The following is a 20,846-nucleotide window of genomic DNA, read 5'->3' on the forward strand; positions in this document are numbered from 1 at the left end:
TGATTACAGTATTCAACCAAAAGTATTAAGTAGAACAAACAAAAAAAAATACTAAGAGGGATAACATATCAAGTTGCTCATCAACAGTCAGGGTGAGGGCTGATCAAGTCACCATTTCTCATAGTGTTCATTTCACTTTAACAGGTTTCCTTTTTGGTGTTTGCTCAAGCTGACTTACTTCAAACGGTAGAGTTAGAAACATACCAGGGGATTCCAATTCAATCCCATCAAGGTGGCATGTACCAATGCCATCTCACTAGTCCCAGTGATCAATTTCTGTTCACAATTGATCATAATGATAGGACTAAGAACCAAAGGGATCACAGAAACAAGAATAGTGTCTGCAAATACTAGCTGATAGAATCAAAAAGGGAGAGAACGATCCAACATGTGAAGTGAGATACACAGCAGACCCATAGAATGGCAGATGTCCTAAACAGCACTCTGGCCTCAGAATCAGCCCTTAAGGCATTCGGATCTGGCTGAAAAGCCCATGAGAGTATTTTAGGCATGGAAAGCCAAGACACTCTGGAAAAAAAAAAAAAAAAAACTAAATGAAAGATCTCCGTGAGTGAGATCCCAGTGGAAAGAATGGGTCATCAAAGAAGGAGGTACCTTTCTCTGAAAGGAGGAGAGAACTTCCACTTTGACCATGGTCTTGTCTAAAAATGATCAGAGTCAGTGAACTCAGGGAGCTTCCATAGCCTTGGCAGCTCATGACAAGAGCCTAGGGTGATTACTGACATCATAAACAAGAGTGTCAATTTGTTAAGTCAACAACAGGAGTCACTGTGCACTTACTCCTCATGTAGGATCTCTGTCCTTAATGTGCTGTACATTGTGATTTAATGCTATAACTAGTACTCAAACAGTATTTTTCACTTTATGTTTCTGTGTGGGAGCAAACTGTTGAAATCTTTACTTAATGTATGCTAAACTGATCTTCTGTATATAAAGAGAATCGAAAATGAATCTTGATGTGAATGGAAGGGGAGAGGGAATGGAAAGGAGAGGGTTGCAGGTGGGAGGGACGTAATGGGGGGGGAAGCCATTGTAATCCATAAGCTGTACTTTGGAAATTTATATTCATTAAATAAAAGTTTTAAAAAAATGCAATGTGTATATACAATTGAAAACTATTAAGTTATTAAAAAGAAGGAAAGCCTGTCATTTGTAATAACATGGATGAACCTATAGAACATTATCTTAAGTGAAATAGGCAGAGAAAGACAAATATCTCATGATCTCTTTCACATGCGGAATCTAAAAAAGTATCAGAATTAGGGGGTATAATTAACGGTGATTACCAGGAACTGGGACAGTGGGAGGGAAGGAGAAAGACCATGCTGTTCAAAGAACACAAAATATCAGGAAGAATAATTTCAAGAGCTCTATTGTATTCCATGGTGACTGTAGGTAATAAGAAGTACATATATCATATTCTTTAAAAAAAAAAACTAATAGTGGATGTTAACACCACAAAGGTAAAAACTAGGTGAGGTAATACATATGTTAACTAGCTAGATTTAGTCATTTTACAACATATAAACATCGTAATGTGCACAGTATATAAGATGCTTTCTCTCAAAGTGTTTAAGATGTTTAAGTTTGAAGAAATGCAGTCTGAAAAGTAACAAGACACTGATGCACTATGTTTCAGGATTATGTATTTATATGCTGTTTCTGTTTCCATATTTGAAAAAATTTTATCAAGATAAAACAGTAACCCTAACTACTTAACAGGATATGTACTATCATCTACAGGACATGTATCACTTGTAGCTAGCATAGTTAGGGGTGAAAATGCACCAGTGGAATTCATTTGCAGTTCCTTTATTGCCATTATTGTTTGACCTTGACCATTTCTCACTGGAAGACACTCTCATTTGTGGTGATTGATATAACGTTTGTTAGCCAACAGTTAAGCCAGAGTGGGCAAGCCAGCCAGGCCCAAACACATGGCGAGTCCCACATGCCCCAGCTGCTCTCTGAGCAGTGATAGATTGAGGCAGAGTTACAGATGGAAGAACCCAGCCACTGCCAGAAGCAGAATCACGAATCTGCAACAATGAACAAAATTGCATCCAATGTCAGCTGAAGCATTGTAAAAAAGAAGAAAACCCTTTACCGTCATGGTCTCCCTCTCCCCAAGCACAATCAGGCCTTGTATGAGACTGTAGGTTCCAGAGAATGGGAAAATAGTACTCTATGTGTGACCAGTAAAATAAACAAACATCTATGAAGCACACTTTTTGGGATGTGAGACCTAATTGTTTTCTCAATAGCTGCTGTGTCCCTCACAACTTTAACTGAAATCCAGTAACATCTCACTACATTTTAATTATAAAATGACCCCTGTCCTCTCTTTCACACTTCCTTCCCTCCTTTCTTTATGCAGGCATCATCACTTGAGCATTGTATTGGTAACTAGGTATTCACAACCCTGCTGATTTTTATCATCTTTTTCTTTTTAACTTTTATTTAATATAAATTTCCAGAGTACAGCTTTTGTATTACAGTGGCTTTTCCCCCCCATAACCTCCCTCCCACCCGCAACCATCCCATCTCCCACTCCCTCTCCCATCCCATTCACATCAAGATTCATTTTCAATTATCTTTATATACAGAAGATAAATTTAGTATATACTAAGTAAAGATTTCAACAGTTTGCACCCACATAGAAACACAAAGTGTAAAGTACTGTTTGAGTACTAGTAATACCGTTAATTCACATAGTAAAACACATTAAGGACAGAGATCCTACATGGGGAGAACGTGCACAGTGACTCCTGTTGTAGATTTAACAATTGACGCTCTTGTTTATGGCGTCAGTAATCACCTGAGGCTCTTGTCACGAGTTGCCAAGGCTATGGAAGCCTTTTGAGTTCGCCAACTCCGATCTTATTTAGACAAAAGTCATAGTAAAAGTGGAAATTCTCTCCTCCCTTCAGAGAAAGGTACCTCCTCCTTTGATGGCCCGTTCTTTCCACTGGGATCTCACAGAGATCTTTCATTTAGGTCATTTTTTTTCCCCCAGAGTGTCTTGGCTTTCCATGCTTAAAATACTCTCATGGGCTTTTCAGCCAGATCCGAATGCCTTAAGGGCTGATTCTGAGGCCAGAGTGCTATTTAGGACATCTGCCATTCTATGGGTCTGCTGTGTATCCCACTTCCCATGTTGGATGGTTCTCTTCTTTTTAATTCTATCAGTTAATATTAGCAGACACTAGTCTTGTTTATGTGATCCCTTTGACTCTTAATCCTATCATGATCAATTATGAACTGAAAATGATCACCTTGACTAGTAAGATGGCATTGGTATATGCCACCTTGATGGGATTGAATTGGAATCCCCTGGCACGTTTCTAACTCTATCATACTGAGTGAATTAAGCCAGTCCCAAAGGGACAAATATCATATGTTCTCCCTGAACAGTGACAACTGAGCACCAAAAAGGTAACCTGTTGAAGTGAAATGGACACTATGAAAAGCAATGATTTGATCAGCCCTTGTCCTGACTGTTGAGGAACAACTTAATACTATATCCCTTTTAGTATTTTTTTTGTTCTACTTAATACTATTGGTTGAACTCTTTAATTAACACAATTATTCTTAGGTGTTTAAATTTAACTGAAAAGTGATCCCTGTTTAAGAGTGGGAATAAGAGGGAGGAGATGTACAGTTCGGCACATGCTGATTTTTATCTTTTATGGGTTATGCTCATTTGTGAATTGAATGTTTTTAGCTGATAAAAACATTTAGCTGATACCACTTTTGACATGAGAATCAGGATTTTTTAACTGATGGATTTGCTTGAGCTCCATAACCTTTTGCATAACTTCTGTTTAGCCTAGTATACCTTGGAGTGATCTTGTCTAGATCTGCTTGTGGCACACACCCTCAGTGTGTTTTGATGAGAATCAGTTATATATAAGTTTTCTCATTCTATAGAATAAAGCCTCACAGAATGGATCATTTCTAGAATTAGCACATCTTCTTTCTTACTATTTTTTGAAAGGAGGGAGGGAGAGATGTATACTGACATCTTCCATCCACTGATTAATTCCCCAAATACCTGCAACAGCCAGGACTGGGACAAGCAAAACACAGGAGCCTAGAACTCAACCCAGGTCTCCCACGTGAGTGACAGAGATCCTGGTACTTGGACCATCATCCGCTGTCTTCCAGGGTGCACATTAGCAGGAAAGTGGAATGAGAAGTGGAGATAGGACTCAAACCTAGGTATTCTGATATGGGATGTGGGTGTCCTAAGCAGTGACATAACCACTGCTCCAAATGCCCTACCCTCTGTTTCTACTGAGTAAGAATGTTTGAGGCTTCTGAAACATCTGAGGCAAGCACTCTATTTTCTGATCTCAGATGTGAGGAGTTTTCTCCCCACAAACCAGGCAATTCGCTAGCTAACACCAACTGGGTATCCTGAAGTTTAACTCAGTTTGCCACTCTCTAGAGAAAGCATCAGATCTCAGAGATTAATGATTTGGTTTCCTAAGACTGCCCTTATTTGGATGTCACTTGTAAGTAGTAGGTTGTCACCTATACTTCTGACCTACTGGTTGTAATCTAGGGTCCTGTGTGCCAGCATTGTGGCACAGTGCCTCCTCCTGCAGTGCCAGCACCCCCTAAGGGCACTGATTTGAGTCCCCTCTGCTCTGCTTCCAATCCATCTCTCTATCCAGCTCCCTGCTAATGCACTTGGGAAAGCAGCAAATGATGGCCCAAGTAGTTGGGCTTCTGCACTCATGTGGGAGACCCAGATGGAGTTCCAGGCTCCTGGCTTCAGCCTGGCCCAATCTGGGCTATTGCAGCCATTTGGGGAGTGAAGCAGTAGATGGAAGAGATTCTCCCCCCTCTCCCTTCCCCTCCCTCCAGTTCCATCCCAGGGAAATTAAAATGCTTGTCCACTGGGGACCAAACAAAGCCCCTTAGCACTTTATGTTTGCAGTGACCAGTCTTATGAGAAAAGAGAATGCAGAGTTCTTGAAACTGTTCAAATATTTTTACATGGCAGAACATCAATTCATTGTCACTTCCAAGGATATTAAGCATAAAATATTTGTAATTCTGCATAACCATGTATAGGTACCACCTGCCAAAGTAATGCATGCTTGGTCATCGCCTTACTCTGGATTCTGTGACTTCCCTATCCAATTTTGAGTTGCTTGGCTCCCTTTGGGCTAGTACTGAACAACCGTTTCACCTATGCCTAGCTTCAGACTTGGACCTTTTTGGCCCTTCCTGACAGGTATTTCCATTTCAGCCCCTGAGTACCATGTTATTCTACACATCTGCCCACTTTGTGCTGGGACTTGTTCTGAACAGTGTTCTCCAACCCCAAGAAAGCCTCATCACTTTTAAGAGTGTGACAGAGCCCTAAAGTAAGGTCTTCAGAAATAAAGGCTAAAGATCATTTCGTACAGTTGAAAACAAAAATATTCTAAGTTGTAGTCATCATAAACCCGTTGTAAGACTAAAGATCACTAACATTTTAAAACACCATTCTGTCAAAATAATTAAACTGACGTGATTTTTACCATCATGTTTGCCTGTATATTTAAATGCTTTTCTATTTTTTTTTAAGTTTATTGACTTTTATTTGAAAGACAGAAGGACAAGGAGAAAGAGGGCGAGGGAAATCTTCCATTGGCTGATTCACTCTTAAAATGCCTACAATGACTGAGGCTGGACCAGGTTGAAGTCTGGAGCCCAGAACTCAAATGGTCTCTGATATGGGTGGCAGGGACCCCAAGGCTTGGTCCATCACCTGCTTCCTCCTAGGTACATTCACAGGAAGCTGATTAGAAGCAGAGGCAGGACTCTATCCCAGAAATTCCAACTTGGGATGCAGGTTTCCCAAGTGATGGCTTAACCTGCTACACCACAATGACTGCCTCCTAGGACTTTTCCATTTTTAAATTGCTCTTTATTTTCTCTCCCTTCCCCGTTTTCTCTCTAATGTCAGTTTGAGCCAGCACTGTTCATTTCAGGGTCACATCACTCAGGTATAGGGCAGCAAGTCGCGAATCAAGGAGAACTCCAAAGGCCTTGCTGAGCTACAGGGATGTTAGGGGCTTTGTTGTCTGTAAGACAGCAAGAGTTTTCCACACAGCACAAATGTCTAGTCCCATTTTGTCTCTCTTGTAAACAAAATTCAAATTAAAGTTCTTTCTTTTTAGAACTAACCATTTTCCAGGTTCTAGGGCAGGGGTGAGAGCAAAAATACAAATAATAATGGGATAGGTTGGTATTTTTTCATGTAATGCCATGAGAATCATGATAGTGATTTGTTCAAGTGCTCTAGGGAGAGAAGGTACAAGGCATTCCTATAAATAAAGGTGGCATGCAGTAAGCATCAAACAAGCAGCCGAGTCTCCTAGTATTTGACATTAGAGATAAAAACTGGCTATGTCCAACCTGACTTTCCTAGAGGAAAGAAATCCCCTTCTGTCACTCAGGAATCGTGGCTTCTTAACTCTTCAATCTTGTAATGTATGTAAGACATGATCTGTCTGAATCTACAAGCTCTTCATGTGTGTATTACCCTGTAAATTATGTATCCATGAATGATGTAGTCTTATTCTTCTTGAAAAAGGTCTATTCATAGCAAAGAAGAGCATCTATAAAAACACATGCTTCTAGGTAAATGTTGAAATTAAAATTAGGGAAATGTGAACAGCTTATGACATAGTGGTAAGTGTGGACTGAGGAAAACAATTCACATGTGCCATATGAATGTGTTGTAGGGCAAATTATTGAACCTTGCTGGAATTTCATTCCTCATCAGTAAAGCAAGGATAATTAGACCTACACTAGGGATCTTGTGGGCATGAAAATAATATGCTAAAGTACCTGACACTCAGGATTCAGTGGATGATGATAATTAATTTTAAATTCCTCATCAATGGGTCTCAGTCATGAGTTGTAGTAGTGTAGAGTTGGTAAAAGCTTGATCCATGCCAGTTCCTAATGGTGCTGGGTGCAATCAAAGCAATATATAAATATAGGATATGGTCCCTGACATCAGGAAGTCTTCAATCCACATAAAGTCATGGTGACTTAAATGGTAACATATGGTTGTTAGTGCAAGATAATGAGAGGTGCCAATAATAATAAAAGTGTCATTCCACCAGTTCAGAACAGGAAAAATATATCTTAGATAAGCATGATAAAATAAGTGTTTCTATGATATATAAAGACAGTCTTGCTGGGGATGGCGTTGTGGCGCAGTGGTTTAATGCCCAGATGGGCACCAGTTCTAGTCCCGGCTGCTTCACTTCCAATTCAACTCTCTGCTGTGGCCTGGAAAAGCAGTAGAAGATGGCCCAAGTCCTTGGGCCCTTGTACCCACATGGGAGACCAGGAAGAAGCTCCTGGCTCCTGGCTTCGGATCGGTGCAGCTCCGGCCATTGTGGCCAATTGGGGAGTGAACCATCGGATGGAAAGCCTCTCTCTCTGCCTCTCCTCTCTGTGTAACTCTGACTTTCAAATACATAAATAAATCTTATAAAAAATTTTAAAAAGTGTTGCTGCATAACAAAGTAATAGTTTATTGTATGTGTGCATATAATGCCTTCTTGGACACATTGGCTGTCACAGTTATTCCTCATCCTTGCATCTCACACGTTTGTATAAAAAAGGATTCAACCCCAGAATGAGTCTTAAAATAAATTATATTACAACATAGTATATCAATTTATATTTTATAATATTTTTATCTGAACTCTGAAATAATTATTGTTGTCTATTTTCAATTAGAAGTTTTCAATTCTGTGAATATTTCAATGACATAATATTTATTTCAATGTTACCATAAGTGTCACGTTTATTGCTTAATTTAAATCTTTGTAAGTGTCCTAGATAGAGGGTGGTGGGATATAATGGGCTAAATGCTAATTAGTTTCTAACTTCCCATCTCTCCAACTTGGTATCTTTTTAAAGGATTGCAGATCCTCAAAAGTTATTTTTAAAAAGGAAAGCAACTGTTCAAACAGCTATCCAACTAGACATGTCTTTAACATTCCTTCCCCAGATTTTTATTGGTGAAATATCCATGTATTTCATAAAGTCAACACGAGAATCCTTGATTGCCCAGGAGAAAACAATTCTGACTGGAGAATGCTGTTACCTGAACCCCTTACTCCGAAGGATTGTCAGATTTATCGGTGAGTAGAACAGCACGGAGAACTAAACCCTTTGAATAGGCAAAACTTATGAATGGTGATCAGGCTTGGTAAAATAAGCCAATCTATGGATCTGTCCAATTTAAAAGTAAAAGCTGCGTTGGAGAGCTTCCTATGAAGTACAGAAATTGAGCCTGATCCTAATGCCATGATAAAGTTTTGATCCTTGAAGTGAAGTGGTACCTATTAAATTGTCTTATAAGTGATTTCAAGCTGGATTTCTTTCATCCTACATTTATGTGAGAGTTATCCTGGACATGTATTTCAGTATTGAGTGGATATTGCCACACAATTTCTAGCTGAGTCATGAAGAGGGTGGGGGAACATATAGAACACCAATAAAATTCATTTAGAAATAAAATTTCCACAGAAACATTTTCTGTACAGTCTTTATGTGGAGAATATAACAAAGAATGGGAAATATAACCCATTGGGTTCTTGAATATAATACTTTTCCAAAGGTTAAAAAAATATTTTGCTAGCATTCATGGCAAGGAATAATGAGGGTACACCCTACATTCCTTCATATAGAGCTTTTGTAAAAATACCTAGGGTACTATGAATAATGAATATAGATATGGGAATAAATGTGTTGAGTACAGGTAGGAATATAGATCTTGCAGAATGCCTACACAGCAAGTATCATTCAATAAATGATAGCTGTTACAGTGTCCTAATGAGATCTTGTGAATGCCTACTGGCTGGATCTTCATAGGAGCCAGAATAAAACTCCCCAAGTGTGAATATGGCTGATATTAAAACAAACTGTGATATCATTTAGAACCTAGAGAGCTGACAAATGAGAAAGTGAGGGCCAGAATACAGCATTCTATCAACTTTTTTGGTAATCTTAGTCCTTTTACTTTGCTGTTGCAGGAAAGGGTTGAATTTCCTCAAGTCATGAGCAAATAGCCACATTGAAATCAAATATACAATAGCTTCTGTGACTGGTGGGACTGAGGGAAATTGCAGTATGGGAAGCCCAAGAAAATCTAGTGTAAAAGAAGCAACTCTTAACATTCACATAGTCCTAGTATTTGCAGAAAATGAGTTTCTGGAGACTGTGGAAGCCCACTGTTGCTCATCACATGTTCTGTCATCCATATAATGCCACCATGATCCAGTTCCCTCACGCCAAAGAATAATTCCTCTCAGTGATGTGCTGTTTCATCACTTCTTCCCAGCGGCTAGATCAAGGGGGACGTTTATTATACAGAACTCTGAACTAGATCCTTTATAGACATTACTTTAGCAAACCCACCCACCATCCTGTGAGGCATTTTGTAGTGCTAATTAGGCATCTTGTAGAACTGATAGAAAATGAAGTAACTTCTCTCAAGGAGTGTGTTGTACATGTACTCAGATGTGCATAATTTGACTCAGGGAAGATTTTGACTACCATCTGATATGTTTCCTGCACATGTAATTAAAGCAAGTTAATCAAAGTGTGGAGTTATATATTTTGGAAATATATTTGATAGTTACTATTGCTTTTCTTTGGCAGAGATAAGTCATACCCATTTCTGATCAACACCAGCTGGGATAGGGTCCAAGGAATAGAAGCTTTAACCTGAATGTCATTTACATAGGCCTCTGTGCCTTGGCAGAGCAATTCTCTGTTCATTGAGGAATGAAGAGTCCTACCATCCAGGAATGGATCCTTCAGATTGCCTGCTGTGCTACCTGAAACCCCCACTTGAGACACTGCATTGGGCTGAAGCGCAGCCTCAGAAAGACCACTGTCAAAGTAGAAATTTGTCACCCTGGAGAAGCATCAAATTCCCATTCATAATCAATGACACAGTCCCTGTGAGTCTGTTATAGACTGAGAGCTAGATCCTGGGAGCATAAGCCAGAGACATTCAAGTGAGATTGGTTAGAGTTCATCATGACGTTTTTAAAAGGAAGGGATGCTAAAGAAGAAGGAGCCAGTGGATGTCACATAAACCTTAGAGGACTAGAGGAAACAGCTTGGAAAGGCAAGTGGGGTTACAGGGTTAAAAAAAAAAAAGTGCTTGCTTTATGCTGTCCCTCTTGTTTTATGACACCTAAATCTGTCCATCATTCCAGTGAAAAACTTGGGAGATGCCCTGAGCCAGAAGGAAACTTCTTAGAAATGCAAATTCTTAGGCCTCATGTGGGGCACAACCCTGATCATCTATGTTCTCACAGATCATCCAGACAATTCTAATGAGCACTAAAGTTTGTGAACCACTAGTTTAGGCTAGGAAAATATCTTTACTCTTTAGGTGATCTTTTTATATTTTATTTTGCACCTTACTTCCATTCACCCCAGCCCCACAAAACTGTCATCTACTGACCATTTTGTAGTCCTTGATCTTTCTAAAGCAAAAATATGACAGCATTTCTGTTTAAAATTTTTCAATGGATTCCTGTTTTTAACAATCTGTAGCATCCTTAACCATCTCGTCTGTCTCCACCTCACCTTAAGCCACACCCACAGGAGGCCTTCCTTCACCAGCCTAACCTAATTTAAAGGACAGTGTGATGCTTTGCCTCAGTTTCTGTTCGTGTGCTGGCTCCCTCTGCCCAGAATTTTCCATTGCCACGTCCTCACTACAAAGCTGTTTCAATGTTACCTGTTTAACCATCCAATTAGCTGCCTTGTCCTCCAGATCCTCACTGAGCCTTGTACCTCCATCTTGTATACCATATTGTTATAATCACTTAAGTCTCTTACAATCCCATTAATTTGTGCTCCTCTGGAGAGCAGAGACTGTTTTTTTCACTCTATTTGCAGCATATTGCAAAGTGGCCCATAGGTTTTCAGTAAATTTTTTTGGATGATGATGAACAAAGATAAACTTTGTTAAATTACAGATTTGCCTACAACTAATTTCATAAATGCTGGTTCTTAAATTTTCATTTGCCTTCTGCTAAATTACCTTTATTACCACCCTTTAGTTTCATTCTAGGAAATTAAAGTACATGTATAAGGCAGTTTTGTAAGAGAACTGCATAAGTCTCTTCTGACTTTTATTAGGAGATGTAGGGGGTGGGGATAGAAATATATTTCTCTTGAGAAGGGTAACTTACTTTTTCTGAATAATTTTGAGTTAATTTTTTCATAAGAGAACTAAAATGTAGTATTTGGAATAAAGACCTTTTAAGTGGAAATTTTTCCTTTGGGAAAAAAAATAATCAATGAATGTATTAGAAATGTTATTGTAAACAGCTTATTAGTCTTGTTTTCTAGCCCGATGGACACGAAAATACACCCTATGCAGTTGGCATGGGAAAATAACTATTTCAGTTAACAATTCTAATTAACCTGAAATGGTGTGACTTTTTTCTTGTAGTTTATGTAATTATTCTAGAATGCATTACAAATGGTATTTCCCAACAAATACAATCAGCTTCACACTATAAAGAAGGCCAGTGAATTACCAAAATATGTTTTAAGAAAATTATGCTTTCTTCTGTCAAGGATGAAAAAAACTTAGGATGTTAATACATTTCTGGTAAGAGTAAGTTGATATACCCCTCCTGCATTTTGATTTATAGTATATTTCTTTTCTATGTTTTATTTGTTTGAAAGACAGAGTTATAGATAGAGAGGGAGAGAGAGAGATCCCCCACCCACTGGTTCACTCCCCAGATGGCTGTAACAGCCAGGGCTAGGCTAAGCCAAAGCCAGGAGATTCATCCAGGTCTCTTATGTAGGCGACAAGGGCCCAATCACTTGGGCCGTCCTCCACTGCTTTCCCAGGAGCATTAGCAGGAATCAAAAGTGGAACAGCCAGGACTGAAACCATTGCCCATATGGAATCCCAGCATCCCAGGCGGTAGATTAACCAACTGTGCCACAATGCCGGCCCCTATGGTATATTTCAAATACCCTTTAAAATGACTGTGCTGTGGCAAGTGTTTAGCCTAGTGTTTAAGACAACTGTGTTCCACATTGGTGTGCTGGGATTTGATTCCTAGATCTGGGCTCCAGCTTCCTTCCAATCCAGACCCTGAGAGGTAGTTGGTGATGGCTCAAATGTAGCTGAGCTCCTGCTACCCATGTGGGACACCTGTATTGAGTTCCTGGCTCCTAGCTTTGGCCCAAGCCTAGACAATGTGGATGTCTGTGTACTGAACCAGTAAATGGGAGCTTGCTGTATCTGTCTTTGTGCTTCTCAAATAGCTATTTGAAAATGAAAATACTGCTCTTTTTAATCAAAAATTTCATTATTATTATTTAATAATCTATCCTAAGAAAGTAATCAGTGATAAAGATTTATTTTTATGGACTAAGATTATATAATCAGAATAGAAATCAGAAATATCAATATAATTTTTAAAGATATTGCCACCATAAATTACAACTTCATAATACACTTCTATGAACTTTTAATGAAGGACAAATATTCATGATATAATTTTATGTGGAAAAACCAAAGCATTTTGTCTATAATTATTTCTAAGGAAAAGGATACTGTGGGGAGCAGCCCGGACTAGACTGAGTTACTGGAATTAAGACTTATTCTATGCATCTGCTCTCCCACAATATGGCGCTGGGAGAGAAGTAAACAGCTTCTGCACAGCTGCCTCCAGTTCAACTAATAAATTGTAGGACTTGCTCCTGATTGGAGGAGAGCAGCGTACTCGGCGTGTGGGCAGCCGAGTTGGGATTGGCGGAGGAGGACTATAAAGGAGGAGAGAGACGGCATGCACCAGGAACATCTATGGGGAACATCTAAGGGAACCCGTGCAGCCCCCGAGAAAGCCGGCCGGCGGTGTGCCGCTCCCCTGTGGAAGTGGGGAATGTGGCCAGGGGGAACTGCCCTTCCACGGAGGTGGAAGGGATAGTAGCCAACCCGGGAAGAACCAGCAGCAAACCCGGGGAGGGCCGAGCAGACGAAGGAACAGCGCAGGGTCCTGTGTCGTTCCTCCACGAAGAGGGGGAGCGACATAATGGTGCCGTGACTCGGATATGAAGCCTAGGCAGGGTTCAGTGTTGCTCCTCCATGAAGAGGGGGAGCGACAGATACATTATATAAGCGTGTATATCTGTGGTTTGTGTGTGCCTGATCTGTAGAAAAACAGACTGAAAGTAAATACACTGTTAACTTTTGTTACTGTGGATAATAGGTAAATAAATTTTGTTGTTTTCTACTCTGCAATTTTAATTTTTATCATAAATTTGTATGGTTTTAAATTCAGAAAAGGGACTGAAGGTTATTTTTTAAAGGGTAGGGGACAAAATGAAGGCTATGGAGAATGGTCACTTTTCCGACATGGTCTCCCCTCTGTAGGAAGGAAACAGGGGATCAGCACTGAACTCTTTTATTCTATCCTCTCTGGTCTGCATGGGGAGACTTTTAAAGGGATACACATACCCCCTGCCCCAACCCAAAATCAGATGAAATTTCAAATGAGAAAATGGCAAAAGAAAGTCAGAAAGCATTCCAACTAAAACATCTTTAGCAATGCTAATTGTGTTAACTTTGATAGAGGGTTTGAATTCCTCTGATTAACAAATCACCATAAATTTTTCCCCAGGTTCTTATAAAAAGGATGCCTGGGCTCCCAGATCTGAAAGTATAAACTCTCATAGCTAAACTCCTTGACCCGTCTAAACCTTTAATAAATTATCAAGTTGTATTTGCATGACATAGAAAGAAAGGAACATGAAAAGAAAGGGTGAACAAATTTGACCAAGATTTGATTTAAAAAAAAAACTATATAGTCAAATTAATATGCATTTCAACCTCTTTTCCTCCCTATCCCATTCTCTCTCTCTCTCTCTCTCTCTTTCTCTCTCTCTCTCTCTTTTTATTTTTTTACAGGCAGAGTGGACAGTGAGAGAGAGAGAGACAGATAGAAAGGTCTTCCTTTGCCATTGGTTCACCCTCCAATGGCCGCTGTGGCCGGTGCACCGTGCTGATCCAAAGGCAGGAGCCAGGTGCTTATCCTGGTCTCCCATGCGGGTGCAGCACTTGGGCCATCCTCCACTGCACTCCCGGGCCACAGCAGAGAGCTGGCCTGGAAGAGGGGCAACCGGGACAGAATCCGGCACCCCGACCGGGAGTAGAACCCAGGGTACCGGCGCTGCTAGGCGGAGGATTAGCCTACTGAGCCACGGTACCGGCCCCATTCTCTTCTTAAACCATTTCACTAGGTGTTGCATTACATTACATAGCAACAATGCACAGATTTATTTTCTCGAGAGATAAAACCTTGCATTCCTTTTTCAGCAGCAAAAACTAATTAAGATAGTTACATTTTCCAAAAACCTGATGAAGATAAGTTCAGCTAAGTTTTATTCATTCACCAATATACTTGAATAGGCATTCTTATGCCAATTATTAAATACTTTTTTATTTAATAGTGAAAATAAAAAGCATTCAAATTTGGTTTGTTTGCTATGTCAAAGGACAAGTAAATTAATTTGCCCTCCCAAAATAGCCAGTTTCTTTTGAGTTAAAGAAAAAAAAAAAAAAACAGGGGTAGGGGCATCCAAAACTGCCAAAATTAGATTGTCTATTAGCACCTAAAATATCCTGTCGTCAAAAGCTATTTATTATGGTCTTTTCACTTGGGATCACATAGTTGTTCCATTATTACTTTTGATAAGAATTTAATTAAATCCCAAGCAAGTCTTCTGCCATTTAGATCAGGCCCAATGATTAGGTAGCACTGGACGAATAGAAAGAGCCATAGTAAACAGTTAATTCATATAACACTAATTAATTGCCATAAATTAAGTGTGCTGCAAATGAAGCATGAATATTTTAAGTGCAATTTCAAAGGTCATGATGTTTTATGGTTGTAAGAATTGACACCCTGAGACAAGCATAATGTCAACCTTTTTGAGAACTGGAACATTCTTCAATTTTGAAAGTCATTTGGATGTCCTTTAACTGAGATTTTATTTGATGCAGTCAGTACACTTCTACTTACTTTCAGTATTTAAAGTATAGATGAGGGGCGGGGGCTAGGGGCTGGTCATGTTCTTTTAAACTTCAAGAAATAATGTATTGAGCAGCCACTATGCTAGGCAGTGGCTAAGGTGTTGAGAACATATATTGGTGAGCCAAACAAAGAAATTTGCCATTATTGAGTTTATATTCCAATGAGGAAGCCAGACATTAAATAAGCATAGTGTTAGAAGATAAGCACTGTGCAGAAAAATAGCTAGGGAAAGGAAACAGGGAGTTTGTGGGAGCAGATACATGTTTTTCAACTAACAGAAGAGGCTATTCTACAGTGAAAATTCTTTCGTGTTGGCAGTGACTTCATAGCAGGATTGAAAAATCAAGACAGACATGGCCTCAGCGGTCCAGGTGCTCAGAGAATATTCTAGTTTCATGTGCTGGTTAAGAAATTCAACCGGTCAGGCCAGTCTGTGGCAAAGTGAGTGATGCCACCTCCTGCAAGGTCAGATCCTACACTGGAACACCAGTTCGAGGCCAGCAGTTCTGCTTCCCCCATCCAGCCCCCTGCTAATGTGCCTGGGAAAGCAGAGGAAGATGGCCCAAATACTGGGACCCCTGCACCCACATGGGAGACCTAGATGGAGTTCATGCTTTCACCTGGCCCAGCTCTGACTATTGCGGTCATTTAAAGAGTAAACCAAGGCATAGAAGATCTCTTTCTGTCTCTGCCTCTGTGACTCTGCCTTTCAAATAAATAAATCAAAGAAAAATGAAGGGAAGGAGGGAGGAAAAAGAAAAGAAAGGAAAGAAATCAATCTGAGAAAGAAAAAGGAAAGGGAGAAAAAAGGAAAAGCAAAAAGAAAATTTCAATCTGTCTAGTTAATCTAAAAATAAGTTGCAGTGCCATAAATCTAGATCATAAAAGTGTTAATATCAAGGCAGGACATGGGCATCTAAGCAGATGGAGATATTCTAGAACTCAGCAAAGGACCAGAGTTGGATATCAGATTTACAATTCAGGAGGACAGAACCAAGGAGGATCTTAGAGGAAAAAATGGAACCCTGGGTTATGGACTCCATGAACAGCCAAACCACCAGACTCTGAGATGCTTGTACTTTCTACAAGTGATCAGGATTGGACCCGTGGCTTGGATTCAAAACTACAGGGTGAGGAAGGATGCTGAAGCTGGCCTAAAAGGCACAGCCAGGGAGCAACTTCTGCTCACATTCCCAGAAATTGCAAAGAAGTTGCTTTTGGTTGTGCTGTTCAGCTGCAGAGAACAAATCTATGTGGATGGCATCCTTGGAAAATCAGATTGTTACAGACCTGAACAAGACTCCTAGCCCAGAGCTCAGTAGGTTACCCTAATACCAAGAGGCAAGTTACTGAGTCACATGAGATCCCTTTCTGAGGGCACTGCCCAGCACCAGTGGTCAAGAGCTTTGACTCCAACAACAAGATTCACTGAGCAGAGAACTGCTTCCTCCGACAACTTGCAAAGTCAGCCAGTAAAACTCATGACATTCAGGGAACTTAATCGTAGGAGAGCAGTGCTTCTCACCCACAGAACTATTGACATTTTGGGCCCAGTAATTGTTTTATATAGCAGTGGGCTCCTGTCCTATGTGCACTGAGGAATGTTTAGCAGCTTTCCTAACCCACAAGATACCAGTAGCACCCCTTCTTGTGCTAGGGACAAAAATGTCTGCAAATGTTACAGAAGTCCCCTGAGGAAGGATCACCCTCAGTGGAGAGCTACTGGTGTAGTTTAATAAAACAAGTATGTTTCAAAGACTTTAAAAAATTGTATGAGTATTTTTGCTACATAAGATACTGCATAATAAATTGAGGCACAGCAAGACAGAAAAGTATTATCAGAACATCTGAAATGACTCCCAGCACTGAACAGCTGCTTCAAGCTCTCTATAATAATTTTTAAAAAGCTTTGTATTTTGGAAGTAATTTAAATTATCACATTAGGACATGATAAAAATGATTAGGAATTGCATCAAGCAGAGGGCAACAGAACCACATCAGCATCTGTTAATCACCAGCAGTGCTGGCAGCTGCCTTGGGCACTTGATCATAGTCTGCTGATGAGCTTGGGGGTGGATTCAGATCATCAACTTCAACTTTAAAAACTTATAGACAGATTAGGGGCTCTAAGATGGTAGATTAGCAACAAGGCAGGCTGATATAGGCTAAGCAAAATTAATATAAAAAAAGTAGAGAAAGTATACTCTCAGGGTTAAACTATAGGGAAACTAGCACAAGCTCCTGTGAAAACAGCACAAATAGCCCAGACCTCTGTGGAAGGTGCAGACACGCAGCAAAGAGCAATGAAACAACAAAGTACACTGAAGCTTGGATCCAGAAAATGGGCCCGCCCTGGCAAACCAGATGAGATCGGACTGCACAGGCCCTCGCCACTGATGATACAGCCGAGGCAGAGCTTAGTGAACTACACTGTTTATGAGTCCAGCCTGGATCCCTCAGGGTAGTAGGGCATCTGCTCCCCAAGAGAGGGGGGATAAAAAGCTGTGTGTCTCTCCCCACTTCTCCCCACGAAAACAGTGACCTGCAGCCAGCAGTGGGTGGGCTGGTGCCATTTTTGGACATAAGCTGGTAGTAGCCGCTCCAGCCGTTGTGCACGCACCCTGCAACTATTGGAGTCACCCTCTACCCACTCAGCAGGGACAAGCACAGTAGTTCAAGAGCACCTGACGGGGACAGTCTCCACCATGCCAGCTGCACCCACCTAACAACGGGTGGGGAGGGAGAGCCATCCCTACAGAAGGGAAGTGCCACCTGCCAGGCTCTCCTATGTGCCCAGCACAATTGTGAAGCAAACAGGGCTGCAGCTGCTCGGTGTTGTGCACGCCTGTGATCCAGAGATCTTACTAGAGAGAAAAACCTGCATTCCACACAGACTTTAATCTGGTTGGGAGGACTGGACTAGATCCAGTGGGCTGGAACAATCACAGACGGTAGCTCTAGGAACACTTCAGTCTCCCTGTGGACAGGACAGCCTAGCAGGCAGGAGTGGCCCCACTTGTACTCCTTAACCCCTTAACCTTGAGAGCCTTAGGTGCTGAGACTGAGAAAATACTGAGTGTGTGAGAGGGGGCAGGGTGTAGCTGGGTTCTGGGCAATCACAGAGTGCTGCTGCACTCTCTCAGAGCTCCTTGATTGCCTAGGGCAGCTCATAGCAGAGGGAACTGTGCTCACTGGAAATGCTGCACAGGTTCATATGGCACTGCAGATGAGTCTTGAGCACACTGGGGGCTAACACTTGGGCATTCCTCAGCTTGAAGGAGAAGGGGTGTTTGCACCAACAGTGACCATTCCTCTCCAACCAGTTAACCAGAGGAGAGCTACAATGCCCAACTTGGATATTGACCTGGAGACTCGCCCCATCTTAGAGCGCTGACCAGAGCTCTCTGGCCATACCCACAGCACACCTCTTGATATTCACTGAAAGTATAGACATTCCACTAAACCACAGAGGCACAGCTCAAAGATAAAAGCCATAAGAGAAAACAAAATACCATTCTACAAATGCCTAAAAATACAGAAATTCGAGAAACAGAAATAAATAGGACACTATGAAACCCCCAAATGAAGACAACATCTCAAAATTAGAATGTGAAGATGAAGTCATTGAGGACATGTCAGAAATGGAATTCAAAAAATTAATAGGATTACTCAAAAGGAATCAGGAGTAAATATATGAACTAAAGAAAACCATGTATGATAAGAATGAAAATTTTTCCCATGAAATTGAGATTTTAAAGATAAACCAAGGGGCCACATGGTGGCATAGCAGATAAAGCTGCCACCTGCAATGCTGGCATCCCATATGGGCACCAGTTTGAGTCCCAGCTGTTCCACTTCCAATCCAGCTCCTTGCTATCATTCCTGGGAAAGTAGTAGAAGATGGCCCAAGTCCTTGGGAACCCTGCACCAGTGTGGGAGATCCAAAAGACACTCCTGGCTCCTGGCTTCGAATCAGCCCAGCTACAGTCATTACGCCCATTTTGGGAGTGAACTAGCAGATAAAAGACCTCTCTCTCTCTCTCTCCCTGTCTCTATCTGCCTCTGACTCTCTGTAAATCTGTCTTTCAAATAAATAAATAAATCTTTAATAAACTAGAAATGAAATATTAGAAATTAAGGCTTCAATAGATCAAATAAAAAGTGTAGTGGAAAACCTTAACACAGAGTTAATGAGGCAGAGGAAACAATATCCAAGCTAGAAGACAAATCTCTGGAAATTTTACAGTCAGGCCAAAAAAAAAGAAGAAATTTAAAAACTTAAAAACAGTGTTGGAAATAATGGGATACGATCAAAAGACCCATCAATTGGGTCTTAGGAGAGCCTGAAGGTATAGAAAATGAGAAGGAACTAGATGGCCAATTTAGTGAAATAATTACAGAAAACTTCCCCAATTTAAAGAGAAGGAACTAGGAGGCCTATTTAATGAAATAATTACAGAAAACTTCCCCTAATTTGGAAAAAGAAAGGAATGTCCAAGTATATAGGAAGCACATAGAACTCCCAGCAAACATGACCAGAAAAGATCTTCACTACGACATATTATAGTCAAACTTTCCACAGTAAAGCATAAAGAAAAGATTCTAAAATGTGCATGAGAGGAACACCAGATTATTTTCAGAGGCTTTCCAGTTAGACTCACAGCTGACTTCTCATCAAAAAACCTACAGGCTAGAAGACAATAGCAAGATATAGTCCAAATCTAAATAGAAAAAAACTGTCTACCCAGAATACTGTATTTTGAAAAGCTCTTATTTGTGAATGAAGGTGAAATAAAGACCTTTCATAAAAAACAGAAATTGAAAGAATCTGTCACCACATATCCAGCCTTACGAAAGATGCTAAAGGATGCGCTACACACAGAAACACAAAAAGAAAGCCATCATCAGGAAATAATGTGAAAACAGAAAATACCCAGTAAAAGTACAAAAAAAAAAAAAGATCCAAAGTAAATGATAGGCATATTCACAGAAAAATGGCAGGGCCAAGTAGTTACTTACCAATAGTTACCTTGAATGTAAATGGCCTCAACTCTCCAGTTAAAAGATACAAACTGGCCAAGTGGATTAAAAAAGATCTATTTACTTGCTGCCTACAAGAAACACACCTTACCAACAAAGACACACGTAGACTGAAAGGGAAAGGATGGAAAAAAGATATTCTATGCTAAAGGTAAGCCAAAAGGGGCAGGTGTAGCCATCCTCATATCAGACAAAATCGACATTAATACAAAAACTGTTAAGAGAGAGAAACAATTGTTAAATCAACAATAGGAGTCACTGTGTACTTGCTCCCCATGTAGGACCTCTGTCCTTAATGTGTTGTACTATGAGAATTAATGGTGGGACTAGTCTTCAACAGTACTTTATACTTTGTGTATCTGTGTGGGTACAAACTGTTGATCTTTACTGAGTATAGAGTTGATCTTCTGTATATAAAGATAATTAAAAATGAATCTTAATGAAGAATGGGATGGGAGAGGGATAGGAGGTAGGACAGAGGTGGGGGTAGGGGTGGGAGAGTGGGTGTGGAGAGAAGAACCGCTATATTCCAAAAAGCTGTACCTATGAAATTTATATTTATTAAATAAAAGATTTAAATAAAAAAGAGACAGATAAGGACACTATGTAATGATTAAAGGATCAATACTACAGGAAGACTTGACTATAATAAATGTATATGCACCCAATTACAAGGTGCCT

At 40.3% G+C, this 20,846-nt stretch overlaps 1 protein-coding gene across 6 annotated transcripts in view; it reads left to right on the forward strand.

Annotated features, from left to right (window-relative positions):
- PLPPR1 (phospholipid phosphatase related 1) overlaps positions 1 to 20,846 on the forward strand; it is a 347,574-nt gene that overhangs the window by 298,560 nt on the left and 28,168 nt on the right. For all 6 annotated transcript variants that reach the window (XM_070054945.1, XM_051856156.2, XM_051856164.2 and 3 more), the window contains exon 4: positions 8,051 to 8,183. In XM_070054945.1, the coding sequence (XP_069911046.1) occupies positions 8,051 to 8,183 (133 nt within the window). The remainder of the gene's footprint in view (positions 1 to 8,050; positions 8,184 to 20,846) is intronic.

The sequence above is a fragment of the Oryctolagus cuniculus genome, chromosome 1, assembly GCF_964237555.1.
Source record: "Oryctolagus cuniculus chromosome 1, mOryCun1.1, whole genome shotgun sequence".
Classification (NCBI taxonomy): domain Eukaryota; kingdom Metazoa; phylum Chordata; class Mammalia; order Lagomorpha; family Leporidae; genus Oryctolagus; species Oryctolagus cuniculus.